The sequence below is a fragment of the Bombus huntii genome, chromosome 6 (genome assembly GCF_024542735.1).
Source record: "Bombus huntii isolate Logan2020A chromosome 6, iyBomHunt1.1, whole genome shotgun sequence".
Classification (NCBI taxonomy): domain Eukaryota; kingdom Metazoa; phylum Arthropoda; class Insecta; order Hymenoptera; family Apidae; genus Bombus; species Bombus huntii.
The window spans coordinates 1,587,017-1,610,114 of NC_066243.1; the positions used below are offsets into that span (position 1 = coordinate 1,587,017).

Here is a 23,098-nt window from a genome sequence, read left to right on the forward strand (position 1 = left end):
GAATTTTTTCTTAAATGTAAGTATTTACTTTAAATATTATACTTATCTACGAAATTAAGTAACCATGTTAGTTTAAACAATATTTTTCAATTTTTTGCAATTATAAATAATTTATGCATAATTTTATTGAAACGACAATTAATATATAATAATGTATATTTAATACAAGAACTTAGGTAATTGTAAGTTTAAGTTTAAGGTATTAGTTTTCCTCAATACGGCACTGTGATAATGCGAAACTAACAATGAGTACAGATTAATTTTTAATGTTTGTTTTAAGTATTAAAATACATAATTCGATACAAATAGATTATAAAATTTCGTAAACAATACTTCGTATGCCAATCGTGATATGTACATATGTATATATGTAAGACCATAACAAGGTAAGGCATAAACAATTCATAAAAATATATATTATAATCTTAGTAATTTTTTTATTTTTTGTGACAAACTTTGATATTTCTTAAGAAAAATTAAAATCTTATATTCATTACTACTACTTTTCTGCTGGGATTAAAAACGAGGTTATCCATAAAATGTTTGTTATCAGAATGATTACACACACGTTTAATGTACATTTAGTATTCATAAATGATATTTGTGCAATGAAAATAGATATTAATTCGAATAATCGATTTTGAGTAAGAATTTTGTGGAAAAAAGATAATGATAAGTTATCTGTTTATTTGAAAATAAGAACAGAAATATGAGTCAAAAGGAAAACTAAGTTACGCGTGTATTGGAGATTGAAGCTACAGGCTCAATCTTCGAGCGGTGGCGTACAAGCACAGGAAGGTAGTTGAAGTTTGCTTTATTAAAGCAGATTAAGTATGTATTCCTTTAATTATTTCGGTTTTATAACATTTAGTGAATATTTATTGGAATTAAAATATAGATCATCAATTGCAGGAATTCTAATAATGGATATATTAAGGAATGTATCGTCGGCTTTTTGGTCAACTGATGTTTGGTTACCGCCTAATATAACGTGGGAAGATATCAAACCAAATTCAGATAATAAATATGCAGACTATCAACATTTAATTTATCCTCTGCCTATGGCATTTGTTCTTTTGATAATTAGATACGCCCTAGAAAGGTAATCACTCTATTCTTTTGTAATAATATATCAAATTTGTAATTGAACTGAGGTTATAGCGTATTTAAGTAAATATTTATATTTTATATCTTTTGAAATTCTTTATTATTGGAATTTCATTTTTTAAGTATTTCATTAAACTTTCAATGTAAGCTAAATTATAGTACACACATAATCTTTGACATGTTATAATAATGTGTATTACATAGAAAAAGATCACATGATACTATGCAAGGACATTCTAAACTCTTACATCAACTCAATTAATTGAAATTACATGCTTTATTAATCTTTTTGTAGGTACTGTTTTGCACCCATTGGTAAGTCCCTTGGTATAAAAAATACAAGAACAAAAAAAGCTACACCAAATGAAATACTAGAAAAAGCCTATCGTAGCAGAAAAATTAAACATAAACAGGTAAGCATGCATTAAATTAACTGGTTTCTTGATGTCATTAATAAAATTTCAATAAATAAAAATGATTCGTATTGTATTTGTTTATTGTATTGAGGCTTATGCCTATTATAATCTTTCTATATATGTGCATGCTTGATACAGTTTGTTTCTACCTTGGTTTTTTTCCTTAAAGCGAAATCTTAATTCACTATCTGTTTAAATATATTTATATCTTAATTTAATGTACAGATTACTACAAAACTTCTATGTGTCAGTCTTTGATATTTTGTTCTTGTTTTGATTGTTCTTCTTTGGTCTTTCTATTCATCTAAGCAGAAACCTTCTAACTTTGTGCTTCTCTTTATGAAGTTTGCTAATTCCCATATTTGCTTTTTTTGTTCCCATTGTTATTATTTATTATTCTTACTTCTCAACGTGATTTGTCTGATTTCTGTATACATTGTCATTTTCCTATAGTGTTTTGGATGTATTTTCTATTATTGTTTGTTGTATGTTGCTTTCCTCTGTTTCCTATAATGTGTCGTTATTTCCATGTCCAAATTGCTATAGTTTACGCCATAACTGGGTGATCTGCTTCCCCTTTTTGTCTGATACCTCTTTCTCCATTATCTTCAGTTTCTCACAGCATTTTCTCTGAAATCTATGTTCATCTGTGTTACCATGTCCCAGCAACTTTTCATTACCCCTAATTCAAAGTGTAATCTTTCTGTTTCTATTCTTGTCATGTAGTATGCATTATGTAATAATGTTGCTTTTATTACTGTGTCAAATATCTTTTGTGCTGGTTCTTATCCAAATAAAAATTTAATTGTAAACATGTTATTTCAATCTATTTTATTTGCATATTTTATTATAGAAATATTGATAACTATTTGAATAGTAAAATATAATTAATGAATATTTTGGTATTATCCATTTTACTCAGTTAATATATAAAGAGAAAAATAGTTTAGAAATATTTAATAAAAAGTTATGGTAAATAGCAATTATAGTAAATCAATGTTGATCTTCAATACTACAATACACCATGATATTAAACAACAATTATATTGGGAGCATAAAAAATTTGTTCAGTTCTAAATTGTGTGTTCAATATTAATTTCTTCAAACAGATTCATGTAATCTAAATCAAAGCAACTGAGAAATTAAATGTTATGGAGTTTTTTGTAATATGTGGATATATTTTAAGATCCTGGCACTGGCTAAACAATTAGATTGGTCTGAACGACAAGTAGAAAGATGGTTGCGATTAAGACGTACTCAGGATAAGCCATCAACACTTACAAAATTTTGTGAGAACAGGTTAGATTTTTAGAGTGAAATATAAAAAACGAAATATACTTCTCCATTTTTCGTTTATATAAAAGTTAATAATATGATAAAGTAAATTTTGCATTGAAATTCATACTATGTCTATATATATTTATCTTTAAATATTTAGTATAATCTATTCTTTTGTTACAGCTGGCGCTGCTTATATTACATATACTCATTTCTCTATGGACTAATTATTTTATGGGACAAGCCATGGTTGTGGGACATAAATCACTGTTATTATAATTATCCATATCATCCAGTTTCAAATGATATATGGTGGTACTATATGATATCAATGGCGTTTTACTGGTCTCTAAGTTTTTCTCAATTTTTTGATGTAAAAAGAAAAGATTTTTGGCAAATGTTCATTCACCATATAGCTACTATTGTATTAATGTGCTTTTCATGGGTTGGAAACCTAACCAGAATTGGTTCATTGGTGTTATTAGTGCATGATTGTGCAGATATTTTTCTAGAAGTAAGTATGCCTTATTCGAACTGCTGGTATGTAATATTGATATGACAAATTTGATATGTACATGGAAAATACATATATTTTTTTTAGGCTGCGAAAATGGCTAAATATGCTAACTACCAGAAATTATGTGATTGTATATTCGTCATTTTTACAGTCCTATGGATTGTCACACGTATTGGTGTTTATCCATTTTGGATAATTTATAGGTATGTTCTGATAATTTTAATTTCTAATATATTTCATTAATATATTACATTAAATGTTGCAGCACATCGATAAAGGCACCTAAAATAGTACCTATGTTCCCAGCATATTATATTTTCAATTCTTTGCTAATTTTATTGTTATTCCTTCACATGATCTGGACATATTTAATTCTTAAAATCGCATACAACGCTTTCTATGCCGGCCAAGTAAGTTTTACACTTTTTGATACTATATAAATTAAATGTAATTGTGAAATGTTTCAGAATTTTAATTTATACTTGTAATTTTTCAGATGGAAGGTGATATTCGTAGTAGCAGCAGTGAAGATATTTCAGATAACTCCATTGATAGTACACCACTAAATAATTCCACGAATTATGTTACCAAGCAAAATTCCAGACAGAAGGTTCACTAACAAATAACTTTTTAGAAAAAAGGTTATTGCAACAGTAATAAGGCAAGAATTCAAATATTTAGCCGGGCGCCAATTAATTTCAGCGAATTTAATAAACCCTTGCATTTATCGTAGTATGATAATTAAAAACCTTAACTTCGATAAAGTTATTAAAAAGGTTATTGACCTTTAAAACATTCGCCTTCTTTAGTTATTATTTTTTTAAATAATTTAGCACTACAAAGAAGTCATTTAATTGTTTCATGAAACAATCACTCATTATTTTAATGTTTTTACGTGTGAAAGAGTGAATATTAAGAACTACGAATTATTCTTTTTATTATTACTCATACCATTTATTTATATACATTTTATTTAATAATTTAAGGAATCGTGTTTTTCTTCCTTTTTAAGTAAATTCTGATTACTTAGTCAAACAAATGATGGACCAAAGTTTAAAAACGTTCAATATTTGTAATTTCTAAATCTTCTTAAAGTTTAGTACTTCATTATGTTTAATAACGCTTATTTATTCTTATATGTTTTACAAATGATGTCCTAAATTTTTGAATTAAGGAAATTAATAATAATGTATCAAATAAGTTTAATCCACTTTTTCTTTAATTAACCTCCTTTATTATAGTTCTCTGAAGATATTTAATTAATTTAATTATTGTAATATTAGTGTTTCTTATATAAAAATAAATGTATTGTTCATTTTACTCTCCAAAATGTACATTGATATCTAGACTATAAAAGTTATCAAAGCACTATGAATAAAAATCTAGAAAATATATAATATGCACTAATTTATTTACATATATGACAAGCAAGAGGAGAAATTTGTAAATAAATATTGATTGTAATATTCATCTTTAATGTATAATCTGTTTTGTTTCTACATGTTTTAATTACTTTATCAGTATTGTGATTTGTATAATATAATTTACAAATATAGATGTAAATGTTAATAGTATACAATAATAATGATTACAATAATGATGAAAATTATCATATATATAAATTATGTATTATTATTTGTTGTTATTCTTCATAAATATTATAATTACATAGACTGCGGATAGACTGCACACAATATGAAAAAGATATAGGTATAAAGTATCCAAAGTATATAGTACTTACATATAGTCCCTTCGGAAAGTAAGTTAACAATTTTAGATTTAAATTTTTGGCGGGAGCGTTAATTTACTTTGCGGGGTGTATATTAACCTATAACACTTGGCAAATAAGACAATTTTCCACTGCGGTTTTACTGTTTTAATTATGTTCTCAAAAATATGAATTTACATACAAATTTGCAGTCGAATTATATTAAATACTTAGAAAATTTAAAGTAAGAAGAAATGATTTGGATCATTTCTAATATCATACATTATGTACTGTATAAAGAATGATAAAAATTTGAAATTAGCGCCAATTATAGTAAATTATTCGCCATATTTGATAGACATCGTTAAGTAGTAAAGCTTCCACTCTTAAAAGTCGTTTCATTGCAAGTACATTATCGTGTTTTCGTATAATCGTATTTTTTTTTGGCCGGTAGAGATTCGATCGATAGAATTGTACTGAGGGTCACCTTGAAGTGTTACTTGAATTTGAGTGAAGCATAAGGTCTCGATATACTTTAAGTTGATCGCTATTTATTTTCTAATAAATTTATTTAAAAAAGATAAATATGGGAGGAAAATGGTCAAGTATGGATCCTTCTGAAGTCGAAGTTCCAGAAATAAATGCTTTATTGGAAAGAGATCCATACCTAAAACCTTATGAAAATGAGATTCGCAAAAGGTATTATGTACATTTTTAAACATATGTAAATGTCTGTTTTGGACATGTATAGTTTTAGATACAATTAAGGTAATTCAGGATAAAATAATATCTAAATGACATCAAAAAGTGTTTATATGTACAATAATTTTTTTTACCAGATATGCTTTATTTAAAGACTATGTAGAAAAAGTGGAAACCGGCGATGGCACTTTGGATAAATTTTCAGAAGGTTATAAAACTTTTGGAATTCATATAAAAGAAGACAATAGTGTTATTGCAAAAGAATGGGCACCGGGTGCACAAGAATTATTTTTAATGGGAGATTTTAGTAAGTAGATTAAAACTATAAATTATGTAAAACTAATATAAAATTGCAAAAAGACAAATGTAACAGAAACAGCTTATTCAATTGTCCAATATAGAATATAATTAACACATTGAATATTATATAGGCCGCCAACAGTCCACTGATTGTAGTTATTTTGTATAAAAGGAAATTTGATTATGAAATGCTTTAGAATATAATCAATCGATGCATAATTATCATATATGATACAATTATAATACTGAAGCCTAGATGAAAAGTCATGTCAAAGTAATTGAACATTTAACATGTTAATTATTAAATACCACTGTATTCAATTGTGTCATTGTATTTATTTTAGAAGATATAGCATGATATATTTGTTTATGTATAACCCAGTGAATTAATGCATTTTTTATTTATTTATAATACTAACATAATTCTAATTAAAAAATGAGATTGGGAAGCAAATGTTTGTTAATATATTAATTTTTATAAAAATCAGAGGAAGTTTTGTACTATATGTATTATATATACATATTTCAAAATTGAATGTATGATTCATTTAGAGGTCATTGGTCTTAAAATCTTAAAATATGTTTGCAAATTTTCTGTTTACAGATTTTCAGATATGGTTTATATCTATTATAGGTTCTAATATTTTTGTTTGGTATTAAATAATGTGAGAATTAGTTTGTCTTCTTTGGCAATTCACAATATAATACATAAATTCTTACGTAATAATATATAGCATAAGAGATGAAACAAAAGTATTTTAAACATTATAATATTTTTATATTTTTATTTCCAGATGGTTGGAATAAGACAGCTAATTCATACAAAAAATTGGATTATGGTAAATGGGAATTACATTTACCTCCTAATGCTGATGGTAGTTGCCCTATAAAACATCTTTCAGAAGTCAAAATAATTGTAAAAGATCATAACAATGAATTATTGGAACGATTAAGCCCTTGGGCTACATATGTTACACAAAATCGAGCAGAAAGTGTTACATATAAACAACGTATATGGCACCCATCATCTGAAAATGTATATATATGTACATAAATATGTATATAATTACTTTATACAACTAGAAGTTTACATTATTTTCAATTAATTTCATAGTATATATTAAGACCTCAAAGTGACATATTTTTATTCAGGTTTATAAATTTAAATATTCCAAACCAAAAAAGCCAGAAAGTCTCAGAATATATGAATGTCATGTTGGTATTGCCACTGAAGAATTGAAAGTTGGCACATATTTAGAATTTGCTGAAAAAATAATTCCTCGCATTGTAAAACAAGGCTATAATGCTATTCAACTGATGGCTATTATGGAGCATGCCTATTATGCAAGTTTTGGATATCAGGTGTGTACCTATCATGGATAATCTTAAAAGGTTTGTTTATAAAACTAATGTAAGTGAATGTTAAATTTCATAACAATATATTTAATTAAATTTAATAAGGTGACTTCATTTTATGCTGCTTCATCTCGTTATGGTACACCAGAAGAATTAAAGCAGTTAATAGATACAGCACATCAACATGGTTTATATGTTTTATTGGATATGGTGCAGTCACACGCATCAAAAAATACATTAGATGGATTAAATATGTTCGATGGTACCGACTCTTGTTTCTTCCATGCTGGTAATCGTGGTCAACATCCGCTTTGGGACAGTAGACTTTTTAATTATGGAGAATACGAAGTGTTGCGATTTTTACTTTCCAACTTACGTTGGTACATTGAGGAATATAATTTTGACGGATTTAGGTCTTTGTTTATACCTTAAATTCACTAAAATGTCATTTTATCATATAATATTTACATTGTAAATACTTATAATATTAAATTTTATAGATTTGATGGAGTTACATCAATGTTATATCATTCAAGAGGATTTGGACAAGGTTTTAGTGGCCACTATGACGAATATTATGGTCTTAATGTTGATGTTGAAGGTGTAGTATATTTAATGCTTGCAAATCATATGCTGCATTGTTTGTATCCAGAAATTGTTACAATAGCTGAAGATGTTAGTGGAATGCCTGGGGTTTGCAGGTATAAAATGTTTTAAGATTGCAATGTTAAATAAGTTTTTCTTTTAGAATAAATTTTTCGTAAGTTAATTACTAATTTTTTCTTTTTTCTATAAATATTAAAGGCCAATTCCTGAAGGCGGTATAGGATTTGATTATAGATTAGCTATGGCGATTCCTGATAAATGGATTAAACTTTTAAAAGAGGTGAGAGATGAAGATTGGAGTATTGGAGATATTTGTTGGGCACTAAGTAATCGAAGATGGATGGAAAAAACAGTGGCTTATTCAGAATCTCATGATCAAGCTCTTGTAGGTGATAAAACAATTGCATTTTGGCTTATGGACAAAGAAATGTACACACATATGAGTATAACGAGTCCACCTAACCCAATCATAAGTCGTGGAATTGCTCTTCATAATCTTATCACATTAATTACACACGGATTGGGAGGTGAAGGTTACTTAAATTTTATGGGTTAGTTTTAAAAACATATTTTTGTAATTGTAACTTCTAATAATTTAGAGTTATATATTTCTTAATATATAAACTGTTAGGTAATGAATTTGGACATCCGGAATGGTTGGATTTTCCACGAGCTGGTAATGCAGATAGTTACCATTATGCTAGGAGACAGTGGAATTTAGTAGATGATGAGTTACTAAAATACAAATTTATGAATAATTGGGATCGTGCTATAAATACTCTTGAAGAAAAATACGGATGGTTGCATGCAGGCCCTGTAAGGTTTAAATAAAAATATTTATGTATATTAACTCCAGTGATAAAACTTATATGCTTTTTATAGGCATATGTAAGTTGGAAACATGAAGAGGACAAAGTAATTGTTTTCGATCGAGCAGAACTTGTATTTGTGTTTAATTTTCATCCAATCAAATCATTTCCTGATTATACTATTGGAGTAAAAAATGCAGGAACTTATAAGGTTCTATTATGTAGTGATGATAAAGATTTTGGTGGGGAAAACCGTGTTGATACTAATGTACAACATTTTACCAAACCAGAACCATTTTCTAATTATTCAAATAATATGATGATTTACATTCCTTGTCGTACAGCTATTATTTATGTTCGAGGTAAGTCATTATAATATTAGTTATAGTAATGATAATTTACATATATCAATTTCTTAATTTCAGAAACTTAAGAGCTTTACAGAGGCATAGCCAGAAGAAGAATTGATTTTAGTGTTATATATAAATAAAAGTTACTATTTTTCCTACCAAAGTTTAGATCAATATGTAGTGTTAAGTAAGAGAAAACAAAATAACATATATTTAAAGCTTTGCAAAGAGTTCAGGAGGTGCAATTAATACAAAACAATTAAAAAAAGAAAAGTACAAACCAAAATACTCATGCCATTTTTTAAAGGAATAATTTTATTAAACAAAGGTTTACATATATATTTGACACATATACATACACATTGAAGTATGCATATTTACATTTGAAAATAATGTAGTCAAAAGACGCAAATTAAATAAGTTTGCACTAATAATTATGTACAATATGTTAAAAGATGTTTTATATTTTGATATCAAATTTTAGTATTTATAAATATTTTTAATAAAGGATTGTGTTTTTCAATTTGTGTATTAATCATTAATATATAGAATTGTTTTCTGGTTTTAAGAGAGTAAGATAAAAATAAATTACTTAAATTTATGTTATTAAATGCAGAAACAAATAATAGTAAGATGCTATATTGTTGTACTGTTGGATTGTTTGTTATTGTAAATTCGTATTTTTATTTTTTCATAAAATAAATAACTTTTTTTCATTTTTATGTTTATTTATATTTTACATCACTAAATTGTGCTTCATTTACATCGTAATCTTTCATTTTATTCTCTAAGATCCACCATTTATCTAAAAATCCAATATCTACTACTCTTTGATAAAAGGTTAGATATTGTGTTTTTAAGTAAGGACAAGCAACTTTGTACAAGGAACACATTTTGTCATAGTTATCTAACCAGATTAAACTAACTATACCTAAATCCAGCCGCCGCACAATTCCTTCATTGTAAGATTGGCTTAACCATTGTAGATATTGTTCAGACTTTGGATTACGTATAGCTTCTCCCACTTGCATTACTTTTATAGTATTTTCTAATAAATGTTCTTTGAAGGAACGCTCATCTGGATTATGCCTGCGTAGATATACATAGGATCCTAAAACTAATTAAATAAAGTTTTTAATATAAACATATATTAAAAATTTTTATCCTTTATATTTATTTTATACTTTAATCTTTTACTAGTCTCTAGAACAAAAATATACACTAATAACTTTTTGTGCTTAGCCAATATTGTTAAAATTATTATTGTTCGTTAATGAAACATAAATGTACGCACGAGAAAAATAAATAGATGCTTTAATAGGATGTTCTTTTAAACTTTTAGCAATATCCAATGCTGTTTCTTTATAATCCATATAAATACTCGTCCAATAGTTCTCTGCAAATAAAGGTTTATTTCAATTAAAGCAATCTTGTTTTCCTGAAATTTCTTTCTCATAAACAATTACTCGTGGTAATATTCAGACACAGTACTAATTTCAGCATTTGTTTCTTTTAAAAATCATGTTGTTTATTCTATGAAAATATGTACCAGTTACTATATCTTCAAAATATATTCACAATTCTTTCTAAACAATAACATATAATTATACAATAGACTTTTGACAAAAAAGAGGTTGTCCTCTTTGTTCCTTAAATTCAATGCAGTCTTGGTCTTTATGTCTTCTAATATCTGCTGCAATTAATACTAATAATTGTGCAACTTCTGCATAACTTTTATTCATTTCTCTATAATAAGTTACAAGTTATCTTTTATCACTTACTATTCTTTCCTTTTCATGACATGTTAAGTCTTCTGATATATTAAAAAATATTGATATTAATTTTTCCTGGCGTTCATTATACAAAACAATTATACAAAATAAATCTATTTTGCATTCAAATTGTTTCCAAGAATTACCAGATTGCAGAATGTAAATAAATGTCAGAATGTTAGTATGATGTGAAAGTAAGACAATTTTTCATTAAAGACCTACTGTACTATTCAATATTATTTTTAGTAAGAAATGGTTTACGTATTTTCAAGCTACTATAAATGGTATATATTCTTGTAGAATAAGCAACAAGACATTAGACCATCCTCTCTAATACGAAGTAACAAATAAAGAGATAATATCCGAATATTAATGTAATTGTAGCATAAAAGAGCTACTCACTCCATCGTTGGAGAAGCGCTGCTCTCATTGTTGCTGACATTTTGAAAATTTTCTTTCTCATTACATTAGTAATATCAGGTAATATAAATTGTTCGTCTTAAACTTGTAGCATGCTTGTAACATACTATTGTGCTTGTAACATACTATTCTAGTTATTCTAGTTACTTACGTCACTTTACGCCTGAAGTTATCTGTTTATTATCTCTCTAGATTTTGTAGTAAGAAATGTTACTTCTTTTATAAATGAAGAAAAATTGATAATTAGGATTTATTATGAAGAAGAAGATTTAAAATGTTGTATTTAACATTTTGGAACGACTTTACATTAAATTTTGTTTATTTTAAAATCAAGTGACGAATTAAATTTTGTTTGAACCAATCGGAATTAATAATTAGTACAAAGATTACGCCAAAAAGGAAATTTATACCTAAGTGAATGAAATAATTATGATTCGTATTTATTAAACTTGTAATATCAATGTTGAAATGAATATAGAATCATTCATAATATTTTTTCAGTTATAACCAGGTACGATGTTTATGTTGTATTAAAATTGGGGTTATCCACGTGGTTAAAATAGAAATTGAGAAATCTAGAGAACTAATATCTTTATCTTTCAATTTTTTGAAAATTCCGTGTTTGTACAAAGAATTCATTATATACGATTATTTACATTCAAAATAATAGTAACATTCTCATGCATTCAAATAAAATGAAGTAAATTTTAAACATTATGTAAATATAAAGGTAGTGATGGATAAAATTGAAACTATTGGTTTGAAATAATTAAGGAAACTTTATTGATCTTTGTCATTATCTTATAATTGATAATATTGTTTTAAATTTATTAAATCATTTATATTTCTAAATTTTAATGTATTATTGGGCTGGCAACTAAGTGATTGCGGATTTTGTCATTACCACGTAATGTCATTAAATTCATAAATATAATTAAACGTAATGCTAATTACGTGCACCAATTAATTACGACGATTTACGTAATTCTAATTTTTATCCAACGCCTCGTTTGATGTAGCTGTTACAAAGTTCAACTGTAACGATTATATATAAGATTTTTAAAACAAACATGAGACAACTGCCAAATATGAAACGTGAGGCAACTAATGTTAGATAAATTCTTCTCGTCAAAATTTTGAGAATCATTTTCTTGCAATATACGTATGTACGATGTTATCTATGTATTTGTTGCATTGTATAAGAGAAGATGACTTAAATATCGTATCTTGAAAATACGTAAACAATTTCTTCTTAACAATGACATTTAACAGTACAGTAGATTTTTAACGAAAAACTTATCTAACTTTTACGTCACGCTAATATTCTGACACCTGTTTACATTATGCAATCTAGAAATTCTTAGAAATCATTTGAACCGTGAAACAGATTTATTTTCTGCAATTCTTTTGTATAATCGACGCCATAAGAAACTAACATCAATATTTTTTTAATACATCAAGAGATTTAACATATCACGGAAAGGAATGCATACTAGTCGATAATAGACAACTTGTATCTCATCATAGAGAAAAGATTGAAAGTTATCCTGAAATTGCGCAATTATTAGTATTAAATGCAGCAGATATTATTAGAAGGCATAACGGAATAGACTGCATCGAATTTAAGAAACAAAGGTGACAACTTTTCTTTTTGTTAAGAATTTATTGTATAATTAACCATTATCGTTTAGGAAAGGAACTAATTATGTATTTTCGAGCCACGATAAATGGTATATATTGTCGTAGAATAAATAACACGGTGTTTAAAGATTCCTTAATCGACTTAAACGTTATTTTTAGGCCCACTGTCCACGAAGAGTCGCTTCATAGACGTACTAGACGCGTTGATGCTAAGAGCAAGTACTAAGTACGCTTCCATGCAGTGTTTATTGTAAAGTAATGTGCACCTGTCCATGAAACAGCAGCAAACGGTGTTCGTCGCTACATGTTTTCATCACGATGGCTGTCGCTAACATTGTCAGTAGCGAGGCGTACGTTACAGCTATAAACGAATGCAGCGATACAGGGTGAAAAAGGTTTTACTCGTCGCTCGATGTTTTAATAACGAATAACGAACAGACCACGGATTTCTGATGTAAATTCACATTTTCACGAATACGATAAAATACAGGATCTAGATAGAGATTTGTTTTATCCATTAAGTACTACAAGAAGTACTGTACATTGAATATCTTATATATTTTTACGTATTATGTGCATCCCATGCATTTTTGTATCTTCAAATTTCTCACAATTGCATAAAAAATCCGTAGTCTAATAACGAGGTAAAATGTACCTTGCTGTACGTTTCGTAGACTGAATATCGTCATGTCTAATAGACTATGCTTAGGCTTTTATGGAACGAAGCTTCGTGGACAGTGGATCTTGCAGTGCCCTCCTTAGAGCGCCAGACCACCAAGTATATTGTCAATATTTCAAGATTCTCAATTAAAAGGATCAATATGGATTGTCAATATTTATTGACAAACCTTATTTTCACTGAGAACTTTGATATATTGGCGATATTATTGATTGTCCGAGGGCACCCTTAGGAAGAAATTTTCATATCTAGGATATTTTCAAGCTACGACAAATGGTTCGTATTCTCGTAGAATAAACAACACGATACAAATCATGTTTTCTTACGCAAAATAATAAGTACAGCGACAGTACTATGTCCAAACATTACTGCGAGTAACTGTACATTGCCGAACGCGCGACTACGATATTCCACAATTTGACTGATAAAATTGGTAAGTGATTCCATTGGTAACGCCTTCTTCTTTTTCTTTTTACTTTCGCTCGTTTCTCGCCCTTTGAAGCCTGATACCTTTGCTTGTGTTATAGTATACGTATACGTCTGCCTCGACTGAATACATGCGCGTGTTACTCGGCAAGCAGGAGAACCCGTCGACGGGTTACTCACCGCGGGCGACGCTCCATCGATCGCGTCGCTTTGCGAGGGGTGGAATCGTGGCCAGAGACATTGCCGAAGCGAGAGAGAAATTAATATCAGAGTAGGAGAGAAGAGGCCAGCCAGGAGAGAGGGAGAAAGGGTGAGCGGAAGGGGAGACGAGGAGAAACGACGAGAGACGAGGAACAGTAGGGAAGCCGGGACTCCCCTATGTCGACGTTCAACTCTGCAATGTCGGCTCTTCGAGGGTGTATTTTATGGTGAAATAGGGGAAATGAGGAGCGACGAAGACAGGTTATACGTAAAAAGGAACGGAGCGTTGTAGACATAAAGAACGGAAAGGAGAGGCGTAGGGAAGGGGAGAGACAAGATAGAAAAAAATAGATAGGGGGTAACAGAGAGCGATGTGGTGGGAGAGAAACCAGAGATTATAAAAGCTATGAGAGAGGAGGATGAGCGCTGGTCGAGGATATAAGATATCCATGAGAGGATTGAAAAAGGAAAGAAGTGTAAGATGGTGGGAGGAAGGAAATTGTAATATCAAACGAGAGAATTTAAAAAGTTATTTTATATGTATTTCATCGATGGATCGTATGTAATTAATTGGACAATTGTATCTATCAGAAATACATATAAGAAATATAAGAATAAGAATATAAATATTTATTTATTTGTTATGTATCTTTTATTAATTTCAAACTCTTTACTTTACATGTTATATATGCTAATACATGTATATGCATTTGCAGAACCAATATTTTTCGAGTTCAGATGTATCATGTACAGGCTGTTCCAAATCTCAACCGGTGAACCTTGTCAAAATGTTTGGGAGGTCATTTTGAGTAAAAGATCTTATATATTCCATGGGTCGATTCGTCTTCCTTTTCAAGGTATAAAGGGGAAAGTAGTATAAAATACGAGTAATCAGATGCATTCAAGCTATTCGATGATAATCATTTATTTCAAATTATTTTCTACACTGATTCATACTGGTTTACACAAATTGTTCAAAATCATCTTGTTTCCATGTACGAAGAAGTTAAGTAGCTCGAATGTGTCTGATTACTCTTTCTTTATACTTTCCTTTCTCATATCGAGTTTTACAAAATCAAAGTTAAAATATCTTTTTTTAACTAATCACATTTTGACCCAAGTACGTTAATACTTTCTCGCAGAGAATTAACAAATTGCATCGAACGATGTGTGGAAAGATATATAGTTCCATTTAAAAAAAGAAAACGAAGTTCACCTTGAAATCTCAGAGGCACGTCAACTAAGATAAGATTCGTGACATTACAAAAGTAAGTTTTATTTGAAACACTTTTTCGAATAATGTGTACATTGCGAGATATTTGTGTGAGTCGCTAAAAATGAAACACCCTGTATATGATCGCAGATATAGATTTTGGTTAGCAACAAAGGAGTTATCGATTGTTCGAATTTTTAGTAGAAACTTTTATTAGGGAATATGCTTTACTGGATATATAACATACACAGACGCATAATTTCATATAAAAGTAAACATGTACAGCGGCATTTTATTCGTTGTATGTATAAGTATAGATTAATAAAAATCACCTCTTTAGAAAGTTTTCATTTTCCTTTTTTAAAGAAAGAAAGTTAAGAGTAGTTGTTATCAAGTTTATAAACTAGCAATAACAATTGAATCGTAAAGAAAGGAGAAATCATTTTCCTACTGAAAGATATTTCTACAGAAAGTTGTTCGTGGATAAACTTTAAACGATAATTTTGCGGAAACATTGTAGAGTTTGAAATACTTTTATTGCGCAATGAAATGTTATCGTAGTTTCGTATATTTTACAAAATTTCGCATATTATATGAGAAACACGAGTAAAGTAAACAATAGCGGAATACTAATAAAAATACGGAAAATTATAGTACAAGATTATTTTTGCACAGGTCGAAAATGAAGAATTTCACACGTGATGTAAGAAGTATGAAATATTTTGAACAACATCGACGTGGAAGGTAACGCAGCCCAAGTCCATATCTACATATAATTAAGATCGCAAGAACCTGTAATAGAAATTGGGGATAGGAAAATAATCTGCACGTTAACCACATTTTTTTTAGTAAAAATTTAATTTATATAATAATCGATATTATAAAACTAGTAGTGGTATAAGCGAGAAGATGACGAGTTTATCAAATTGCAGAGGTATGAAAGGGTCGATTAAACAATCGCGCAAAATCTTTCACAATTTAGTGGTTCAATATGCCGATCCTAAAGCATTATCATACGTTAATTAAAAGTTTTAAGCCTAGCTAACCGAACGTGTATAACAGTAGATTAAATCGATGCTTTATTATCAATTATCTCTCAGAGCAAATCACAAATCAAAATCAAACTCGAGCGCTCTTTTCATACGAGCTTAACTTCTTGACGTACGATTTAATTGAGATTAACTTGTCATTATATACTTCGCGTACAATATTATTACCATTTCTTTCAAGATTCACTTCCAACATCTATTATCCAAATGTTCTACTATACGAACTTTTTGCGTGCGCCCATTACCATTATATTTTATCCTTTCTATACTTACATATTATTTTCCTACTACTTTAGTACAAAGCTACTGTTATACACGTTAATATTTTGTGTATAATGATACGAACGTCGAAACGAAAGGGAAGATACTTCAAAAGCTAAAGAAAGCTGTGGAAGCGTTATCTCTTATCGTCTATCTATACCATTATTTGCGCGTAATCTTGTGAACTTTCTTTTCACCGGTCTAGATTAAATTATATCATGTAGCAGAAAAAAACAATTTCTTATTGTATATTGTACTAAATTGTGGGAACAAAGGTTCTTTAGAAAAAAAAATGCGCTATAAGATTCAAAAGCAACACTGACTGGACCTATGCATTTCTTTCCTTATATGAAATGTGAAACCAAAAAGATTTATTTTTATATTTTGCCATCGTGTCTTTGTGCATTTTAACCACTTTCTAGATATATGAATGAATATGTACAAATTTTATATTAAAGCTTTTTTACCTATTAAATCCTATTTTATGGTTGTGAAAATGTACTTAATTCGATGGATTGTATATATCCTGATTAACAAATATCTTTCCCAATAAAACTATATATTGATTTGTGAAGAGAATTGGTCGCTTAATCCTCAGAAAATCTTCAATTTTATGAATCTGCAATAGTCTTCAATAATTAATCTTCGATCGTTAATCGTCATAATCTTCCGCATATTGGGAAAATTTTATATGAAAAATTGATAAATTATGCATAGACTTAAATTATTCGTAAATGAAAGAACAAAAAGACAAATACGCATACGTATGGATATGTATATGTTATAATAACCCATTAAAAATGTACATAATATTATAACATATTCATTGTATTAATTCATTCTATACTTACGTTTTAATTTAATTCCTTCTCTTCTATTCTCGTCTCTTTCTCCTTTTAATATCTAATACTTTTTCATTTTTCGTTTCAGTATTTAATTAAAAACTTAATTTTATGGATAATTTTGTCTTCCTGATACTCGCAATGTATTTGCTTAGACTTCTTTATATTTTAATTCCATAAATTGAAAATGTATGTACTCCTAATACATCGCACGAGTTACGTATCTTATTGTTACAACCATACTTACAATCAGTATCTTGCAATAGTCACAATACCTGCAATAGAGAAATCGTGTAAAAAAAATATAAAATTATGTTTAAAAAAATAGAGATGTAACAAAATAAATGCAGTGCTGTTAAAAAAGAAAGATAATAACAGGTGTCAAATCTTTAAAATGCTCACCTTCTTTACTTTTTATCAATAATTCTTTCACTTATTATATATTATACATAACTAAATATTTAGTCGAGATTTAATTCTCTATGGAAAAATAAACAAGCACATTTACCTCGTCAATATGTTTTGAGTTTCTCCTAATAAATGGCAATAAGTAACGAAATCATAAATATAATAAAAAATTGTTTAAAATAAAAACTCCACGATTTATTACCAATTAATGTTTTGTTTGTATATTTATTTAATGTATAATATTATAACTGGGTCCGCATAATGTTTTCGCTGTCCAAATGGAAATGTCACGAATGGAAAATGTTTAAGAGGCGCTGGAACAAGGCATGAAACGATACGATATTCTAAGCTTGAAATGATCCAATGAAAAAGAACAGGTTGGTGTTTTTGAAGCAAACAAAATACTTTATTGTTAGATATTATAGTACAGTACGTGTAGCCCGTGACACATTAAAACAGACCATTTAGTTACATTTTAAATAAATAGCCTCCTTACTCCATAACCAACCTTGATATGACCCAATTAGTCTTTCTTTCTTTCGTTCGCATTCTTTCATTCTTCTATTCTTATACATGCTTGCACACATACGCATACATATTCATCATTCGTTCATCCGTTCTTTCTGCTTTTATCCCCATTTCATTCTGTTGATCTGCCATCTTTCTTCTTTCTGTAACATTGTTTAAAAGCCAATTGTTAACAATATCAATTTCACATGCAACAGGGTAGAGGGAGAGTGAGACGACTTTTTATTAGAAAAAATAATTTTCGCTCAGCGTGTACTCTTTTTTTCTTCCCGTTTTTATTTTTTTAAAACTTCTCTCTCTCTCTCTCTCTCTTTCTCCTTCTCCTTTGCTCTCTATTTGCTCGCTATCTTTTATCTTTCCATCACTTTCTTTATCAACATTCCTTTTTCATATTGTTATTTAATATTCGCAGTAGCGTTTTTCGTTCCGTCGCTATTCTCGCAAGTAGGACGAAAGCATTACCGAATAGATTTTTCAAGAGAACACGTCTGATGAAACGATTCGTCTTCAAGGGTTATTCCCCGAAATTCACGTTTCCATTCGTTCTCTTGTGACGCACCGTTTCGAATTTTTATTGCCTCTTCTATTCGATATTGTGTCGTCTTGCTGTCGTCCGCAAAGCTGCAGTATGATTCCTGCGCAGATTAAACGGGTATTCATTTTAATCTGGGTCCAAAGAACGTTTTCGCATTTCCTTAAGAATGTAGTATACTCAAAATATATGTAAATGCGTGTGAAATTTTGTGGTGGAATTAAAAACATTACAAAACAACTTTTAAACCACGATCATCCCACGCCTCGGACGAAGTAAATACACGTCACTCAGGATCTTCCCTTTCATAATATATGTATATCTCAAGATCAAAGTTATTGGAGTTGAGATCCCCTTTTCTACATAAATATCCAGTTTCCCTTTAAAACAAAAATGAAAGTTGAAACATTTCATTTACGTTTCGCTCTTACATTTTGCTATTTTCCAATTTTTATTAACGATTCTGGCACAAGAGACGAAAACAATTCCACGAATTGAAAGTTACTGGAATAAGAACGTTGGAATCATGGTAAGTATAAAAAATGAACCTATCAACGTGATCTTTTTTTTTAACCTTTTTATTCTTCATAAAGAAACTATTACCGATAGCAAGATTATTATAAAGAATTTGCGAGTCTTATCGAACTAAACAAATTAGCAAAATTACAGACTAGAATTTCCCATAATCGAAACAAAAAGCGTAAAAATCCACTTTTGATCCGATTTTAAACGATTACCCTTAAAAGTATCAGTAGAAACGAAAGGAAGTCTTTACAATTGGTTTCCTCGTTCGTATCCAAAATTCGTCATGCCAAATTTCTATTCACAAGCGAATTCACGGTGAAATATAAATAGTTGCAGCTGAAGTTGCCGGTCAGGAATCAGAAAATCATTAAATCGCCAAATCGTTGATCTGTTTCCAATAGATTTCAATTGTAACGTTTACTTTTACAGTTATCCTATGTTATTTTATCGTCGTTAAACAGAATATAACCTGTAAGCTGGAATCTGAAATAAGAAAATATATTTCTTAATTAAAAAAATTACTGAATAGTAATTTTAACTTTTGATTTCATTAATTTCCCAATATCAAAGTTAATTGTAGTTCAAACAAACGTTTAGCGTTTTCATGATTTTTGACAGTCTTTCATTGGAATATTTCGCGACGGCACAAAAAGGTTGCACAACTTACGTACATGTATATAAACATATACATATTATATATATATATGCACGTACGCGTGATATCTATTTTTTTATGCGTGTACATACGTATAATAGCTACAAATATAGTCACAGGCCAACATTTCGTAGTACAACACAGCACAATCATTGTCGTATCATTATTTTTTCATGTCCGATAGGTTTCACATTATATTACGGTATCAAGTTTAAATAATATAATCGTAATAATATATAATATATATAATATATATAATATTAAAATTGACCGAATATATTCTATTGACTAGGCACACTTAGTTTATAACAAGAAAAAAATTGTTTCCCTTTCGTTCGCTCTCTCTCTCTCTCTCTCTTTCTCTCCCTCTTTCTTTCCACACTTGCATCCTTTCCTTCTCTCTCTCTCTCTCTCTCTCTCTCTCTCTTTCACTCTTCCATTCATTCCTATTCTTTCCTCTTACATTTCGTTTGTCCTTCGTACATATGCAACCCATTCTATAGGCTTGCAATTTAATGCCAATTTAGTGCATATTCTGTTCTCCCTTTCTTCGAGTTTTTTCCTCGTTCCATCGAGTGTTATTAATTAACAGACCGCGAATTTTTATGCAAATTCATATTTTTATAGACACAAATAAAAGGAACGGAATCTAAGCAGAGACCTATTTCACCTACTGAATATTATAACGAATACTATATTTTGAATATTTGTGTTTTATATGAATTCTGGGTACTTTTGTATCTTCAAATGCATAAAAATCCGCAATCTACTAATTGATAATATTAATTAATATCTATCGATATTACCAACAGCATTTAACATGCGGACAAGATAGCAAACAATTCATTCAATAGTCGTTAAACTTCATCATTAACTCCAATACTTTTCCTCCTCCTTTTCGTCTTAATTCACTCTTTCCATCTCCCTTCTTTTCTTATCCTTGCCCCTTTCGGACTCTTTCTCGCCATTTCTCATTCTTGTGCAGCTCCTGCATATTGCTCACATACTCACACGTACATACATATTTAATAGTAAATATTATCGTTCCTTACCATAGTATGAAAAAATAGAAACTTCTGACAATAAAAACCAAACAAACGTGAATTTGCGTTCAAAGGGGTAAACGTTTCGTGGATGCGCGAATGTAAAGTGCATAGGTCACTGGAAAATTTTCACTCGTCTACGATGTAGAAGAAAAGTTTTGTATTTTTCACTTACCCATATTTACCCAAATCTTATTCGTTTGTTCTGAGAATTTTGTAAAAGTCGATTCGTTTTAACGGCTGAAATCGCGCATCCGTCCATACCACTTTGACTCTCTCTTAATCGTTTACAATATCGTCGTTATTATTATATTACTCGTAACTTGCTCATCTCTTTGCGTTTTCGCAACCTTACACTATCTATCTCTTTTTCCTCCTATGATTTCTTAGGCCTCCAGTCCACAAAACGTCGCTGCATAGGCTAAAGGCCTCTATACACGTTGAAACATGTTGCGACGCATGCACCGACACTGGCGACATCTAGGTATCATGAAATTTGCACCAGTTTCAGTTTACCATCGCGTTACCGATTTTCCACAATTTATGGCGTGATGGTAACGTTGAAACACGCGAGTCAAAATGCCTGATTGTTTTTCAACGTCCGGTATTATTATCGATAATAGGAGGTATGTTAATTATAAAAAACGTTGGGATACAGACAATAACGCCATCCAGCAATAAACAGTACACTTACGCGCTAGTGAACTCGTTAGACAGTTACTTTTAAGCGGTCAGCCAATAAAGTATTCTTGTGAGAAACGCAACAGAAATAAAGCGATCAAAGATTACAGATGTACAAGTTCGATTAATCACTGTTGCATCAGTTTTGCCAGCAAAAGATAAAGAATTAAAGACTAAAAAGAAATGGGTAGAAAGGTGGTTAATCGAGAGAAACAGATTCTGAGTCCACGTTATTAAAAGCATTAGCAACGTATGAATCGAGCGACTATAGAAATTATTTGCTTACGGACAGCTCTGCTTTTCAACGTCTATTGGAGACTCTACTGTAAGCTACATTCGGTATCGGTGCCATCCTCTACGCGTTGGAACCTGCCTCCCCATCAGGCCTTGCTCACCAACTAAGACGGGATACCGAACTACATACATTGTAACCTAATATCATGAAACCTAAGCGTCGATGCCAGACGATTCCCTCAATTGAGGGAATACACGACGTCGCGTTACTTCCCACTGCCACTCTACAGTACGTCGTTTGTGCCACATGACATGAGCTTCATCTGGGACGTTGTCTATAGTATGGCTCATAACGTCACGAGTCCACTAACAGCGGGAACTTTTCCCTTAATTCTCTCAATCTGGTAACGCTGGATGCGTGCATCGCAACATGTTTCAACGTATACAGGCGCTTTAACAGTAAGTACGCTTTCATGTGTATGGAAAATGTACCTTGCTGACAGAGCTACCAGACGGTTTTTTTAATCGTACCTGCCATTGCCACCTGTCACTGTTTACGTGATTTTTCGGTCAATACGCGACCTAACCTTTACGATTGTATCGAGAGTGGCAATGGGAGTAGGGGTAATCTGCCTGCTTGTTGTTCGCTTCGTAGACTAAACAAGGCGTAGACGTATCGTCGCGTCTAATAAACTACGGTTAGGTTTCTACGAAGCGACGCTTCGTGGACAGTGGGCCTTGGTTTTCGCCTTTCTCTATGTGTTCTATCTTCATCCCCTTTGCCCGTCTCAATCCCCTATTCCCGTTTATAGTCATAATTCAAATTTGATTCCTTGAAG

General features: G+C 30.0%; 3 protein-coding genes and 1 long non-coding RNA gene across 8 annotated transcripts; 3 read left to right on the top strand and 1 right to left on the bottom strand.

Moving 5' to 3' along the window:
* The first annotated feature begins 47 nt into the window (after positions 1 to 47).
* Positions 48 to 4,524, top strand: LOC126866879 (ceramide synthase 6). Of its 2 annotated transcripts, none has more exons than XM_050620872.1 (8): positions 48 to 831; positions 899 to 1,102; positions 1,403 to 1,520; positions 2,710 to 2,822; positions 2,985 to 3,315; positions 3,403 to 3,521; positions 3,584 to 3,728; positions 3,815 to 4,524. In XM_050620872.1, exons 2-8 carry the CDS (start codon positions 924 to 926, stop codon positions 3,935 to 3,937), a joined length of 1,128 nt encoding a protein of 375 aa, XP_050476829.1. In that variant the 5' UTR covers positions 48 to 831; positions 899 to 923; the 3' UTR covers positions 3,938 to 4,524. The 2 variants fall into 2 exon arrangements, with proteins under 2 accessions (XP_050476829.1, XP_050476830.1); XM_050620873.1 differs by having other exon boundaries at positions 913 to 1,102.
* An 882-nt stretch (positions 4,525 to 5,406) lies between these two features.
* LOC126866875 (1,4-alpha-glucan-branching enzyme) lies at positions 5,407 to 9,672 on the top strand. 2 transcript variants are annotated; one of them, XM_050620863.1, is made up of 10 exons: positions 5,407 to 5,725; positions 5,866 to 6,035; positions 6,823 to 7,064; positions 7,181 to 7,390; positions 7,490 to 7,797; positions 7,885 to 8,085; positions 8,189 to 8,541; positions 8,622 to 8,806; positions 8,873 to 9,161; positions 9,225 to 9,672. In XM_050620863.1, the coding sequence occupies exons 1-10, from the start codon at positions 5,613 to 5,615 to the stop codon at positions 9,230 to 9,232; spliced, it is 2,079 nt and encodes a 692-aa protein (XP_050476820.1). In that variant the 5' UTR covers positions 5,407 to 5,612; the 3' UTR covers positions 9,233 to 9,672. The 2 variants fall into 2 exon arrangements, with proteins under 2 accessions (XP_050476820.1, XP_050476821.1); XM_050620864.1 differs by having other exon boundaries at positions 5,648 to 5,794.
* Positions 9,673 to 9,855: 183 nt separating this feature from the next.
* Positions 9,856 to 11,489, bottom strand: LOC126866880 (mitochondrial import inner membrane translocase subunit Tim29). Its single transcript, XM_050620874.1, has 3 exons — positions 11,324 to 11,489; positions 10,444 to 10,545; positions 9,856 to 10,266 (listed from the first exon to the last, which is right to left on the bottom strand). Exons 1-3 carry the CDS (start codon positions 11,382 to 11,384, stop codon positions 9,875 to 9,877), a joined length of 555 nt encoding a protein of 184 aa, XP_050476831.1. The 5' UTR covers positions 11,385 to 11,489; the 3' UTR covers positions 9,856 to 9,874.
* Positions 11,490 to 11,528: 39 nt separating this feature from the next.
* On the top strand, positions 11,529 to 20,734 carry LOC126866882 (uncharacterized). Of its 3 annotated transcripts, XR_007690065.1 has the most exons (7): positions 11,530 to 11,852; positions 12,803 to 12,976; positions 13,142 to 14,094; positions 14,189 to 14,846; positions 15,005 to 15,145; positions 15,431 to 15,556; positions 16,177 to 20,734. It is a non-coding gene; the product is annotated as an uncharacterized LOC126866882 (long non-coding RNA). The 3 variants fall into 3 exon arrangements; XR_007690064.1 differs by having other exon boundaries at positions 11,529 to 11,852; positions 12,803 to 14,094; XR_007690066.1 differs by lacking the exon at positions 12,803 to 12,976 and having other exon boundaries at positions 11,532 to 11,852.
* The last annotated feature ends 2,364 nt before the right edge of the window (positions 20,735 to 23,098 follow it).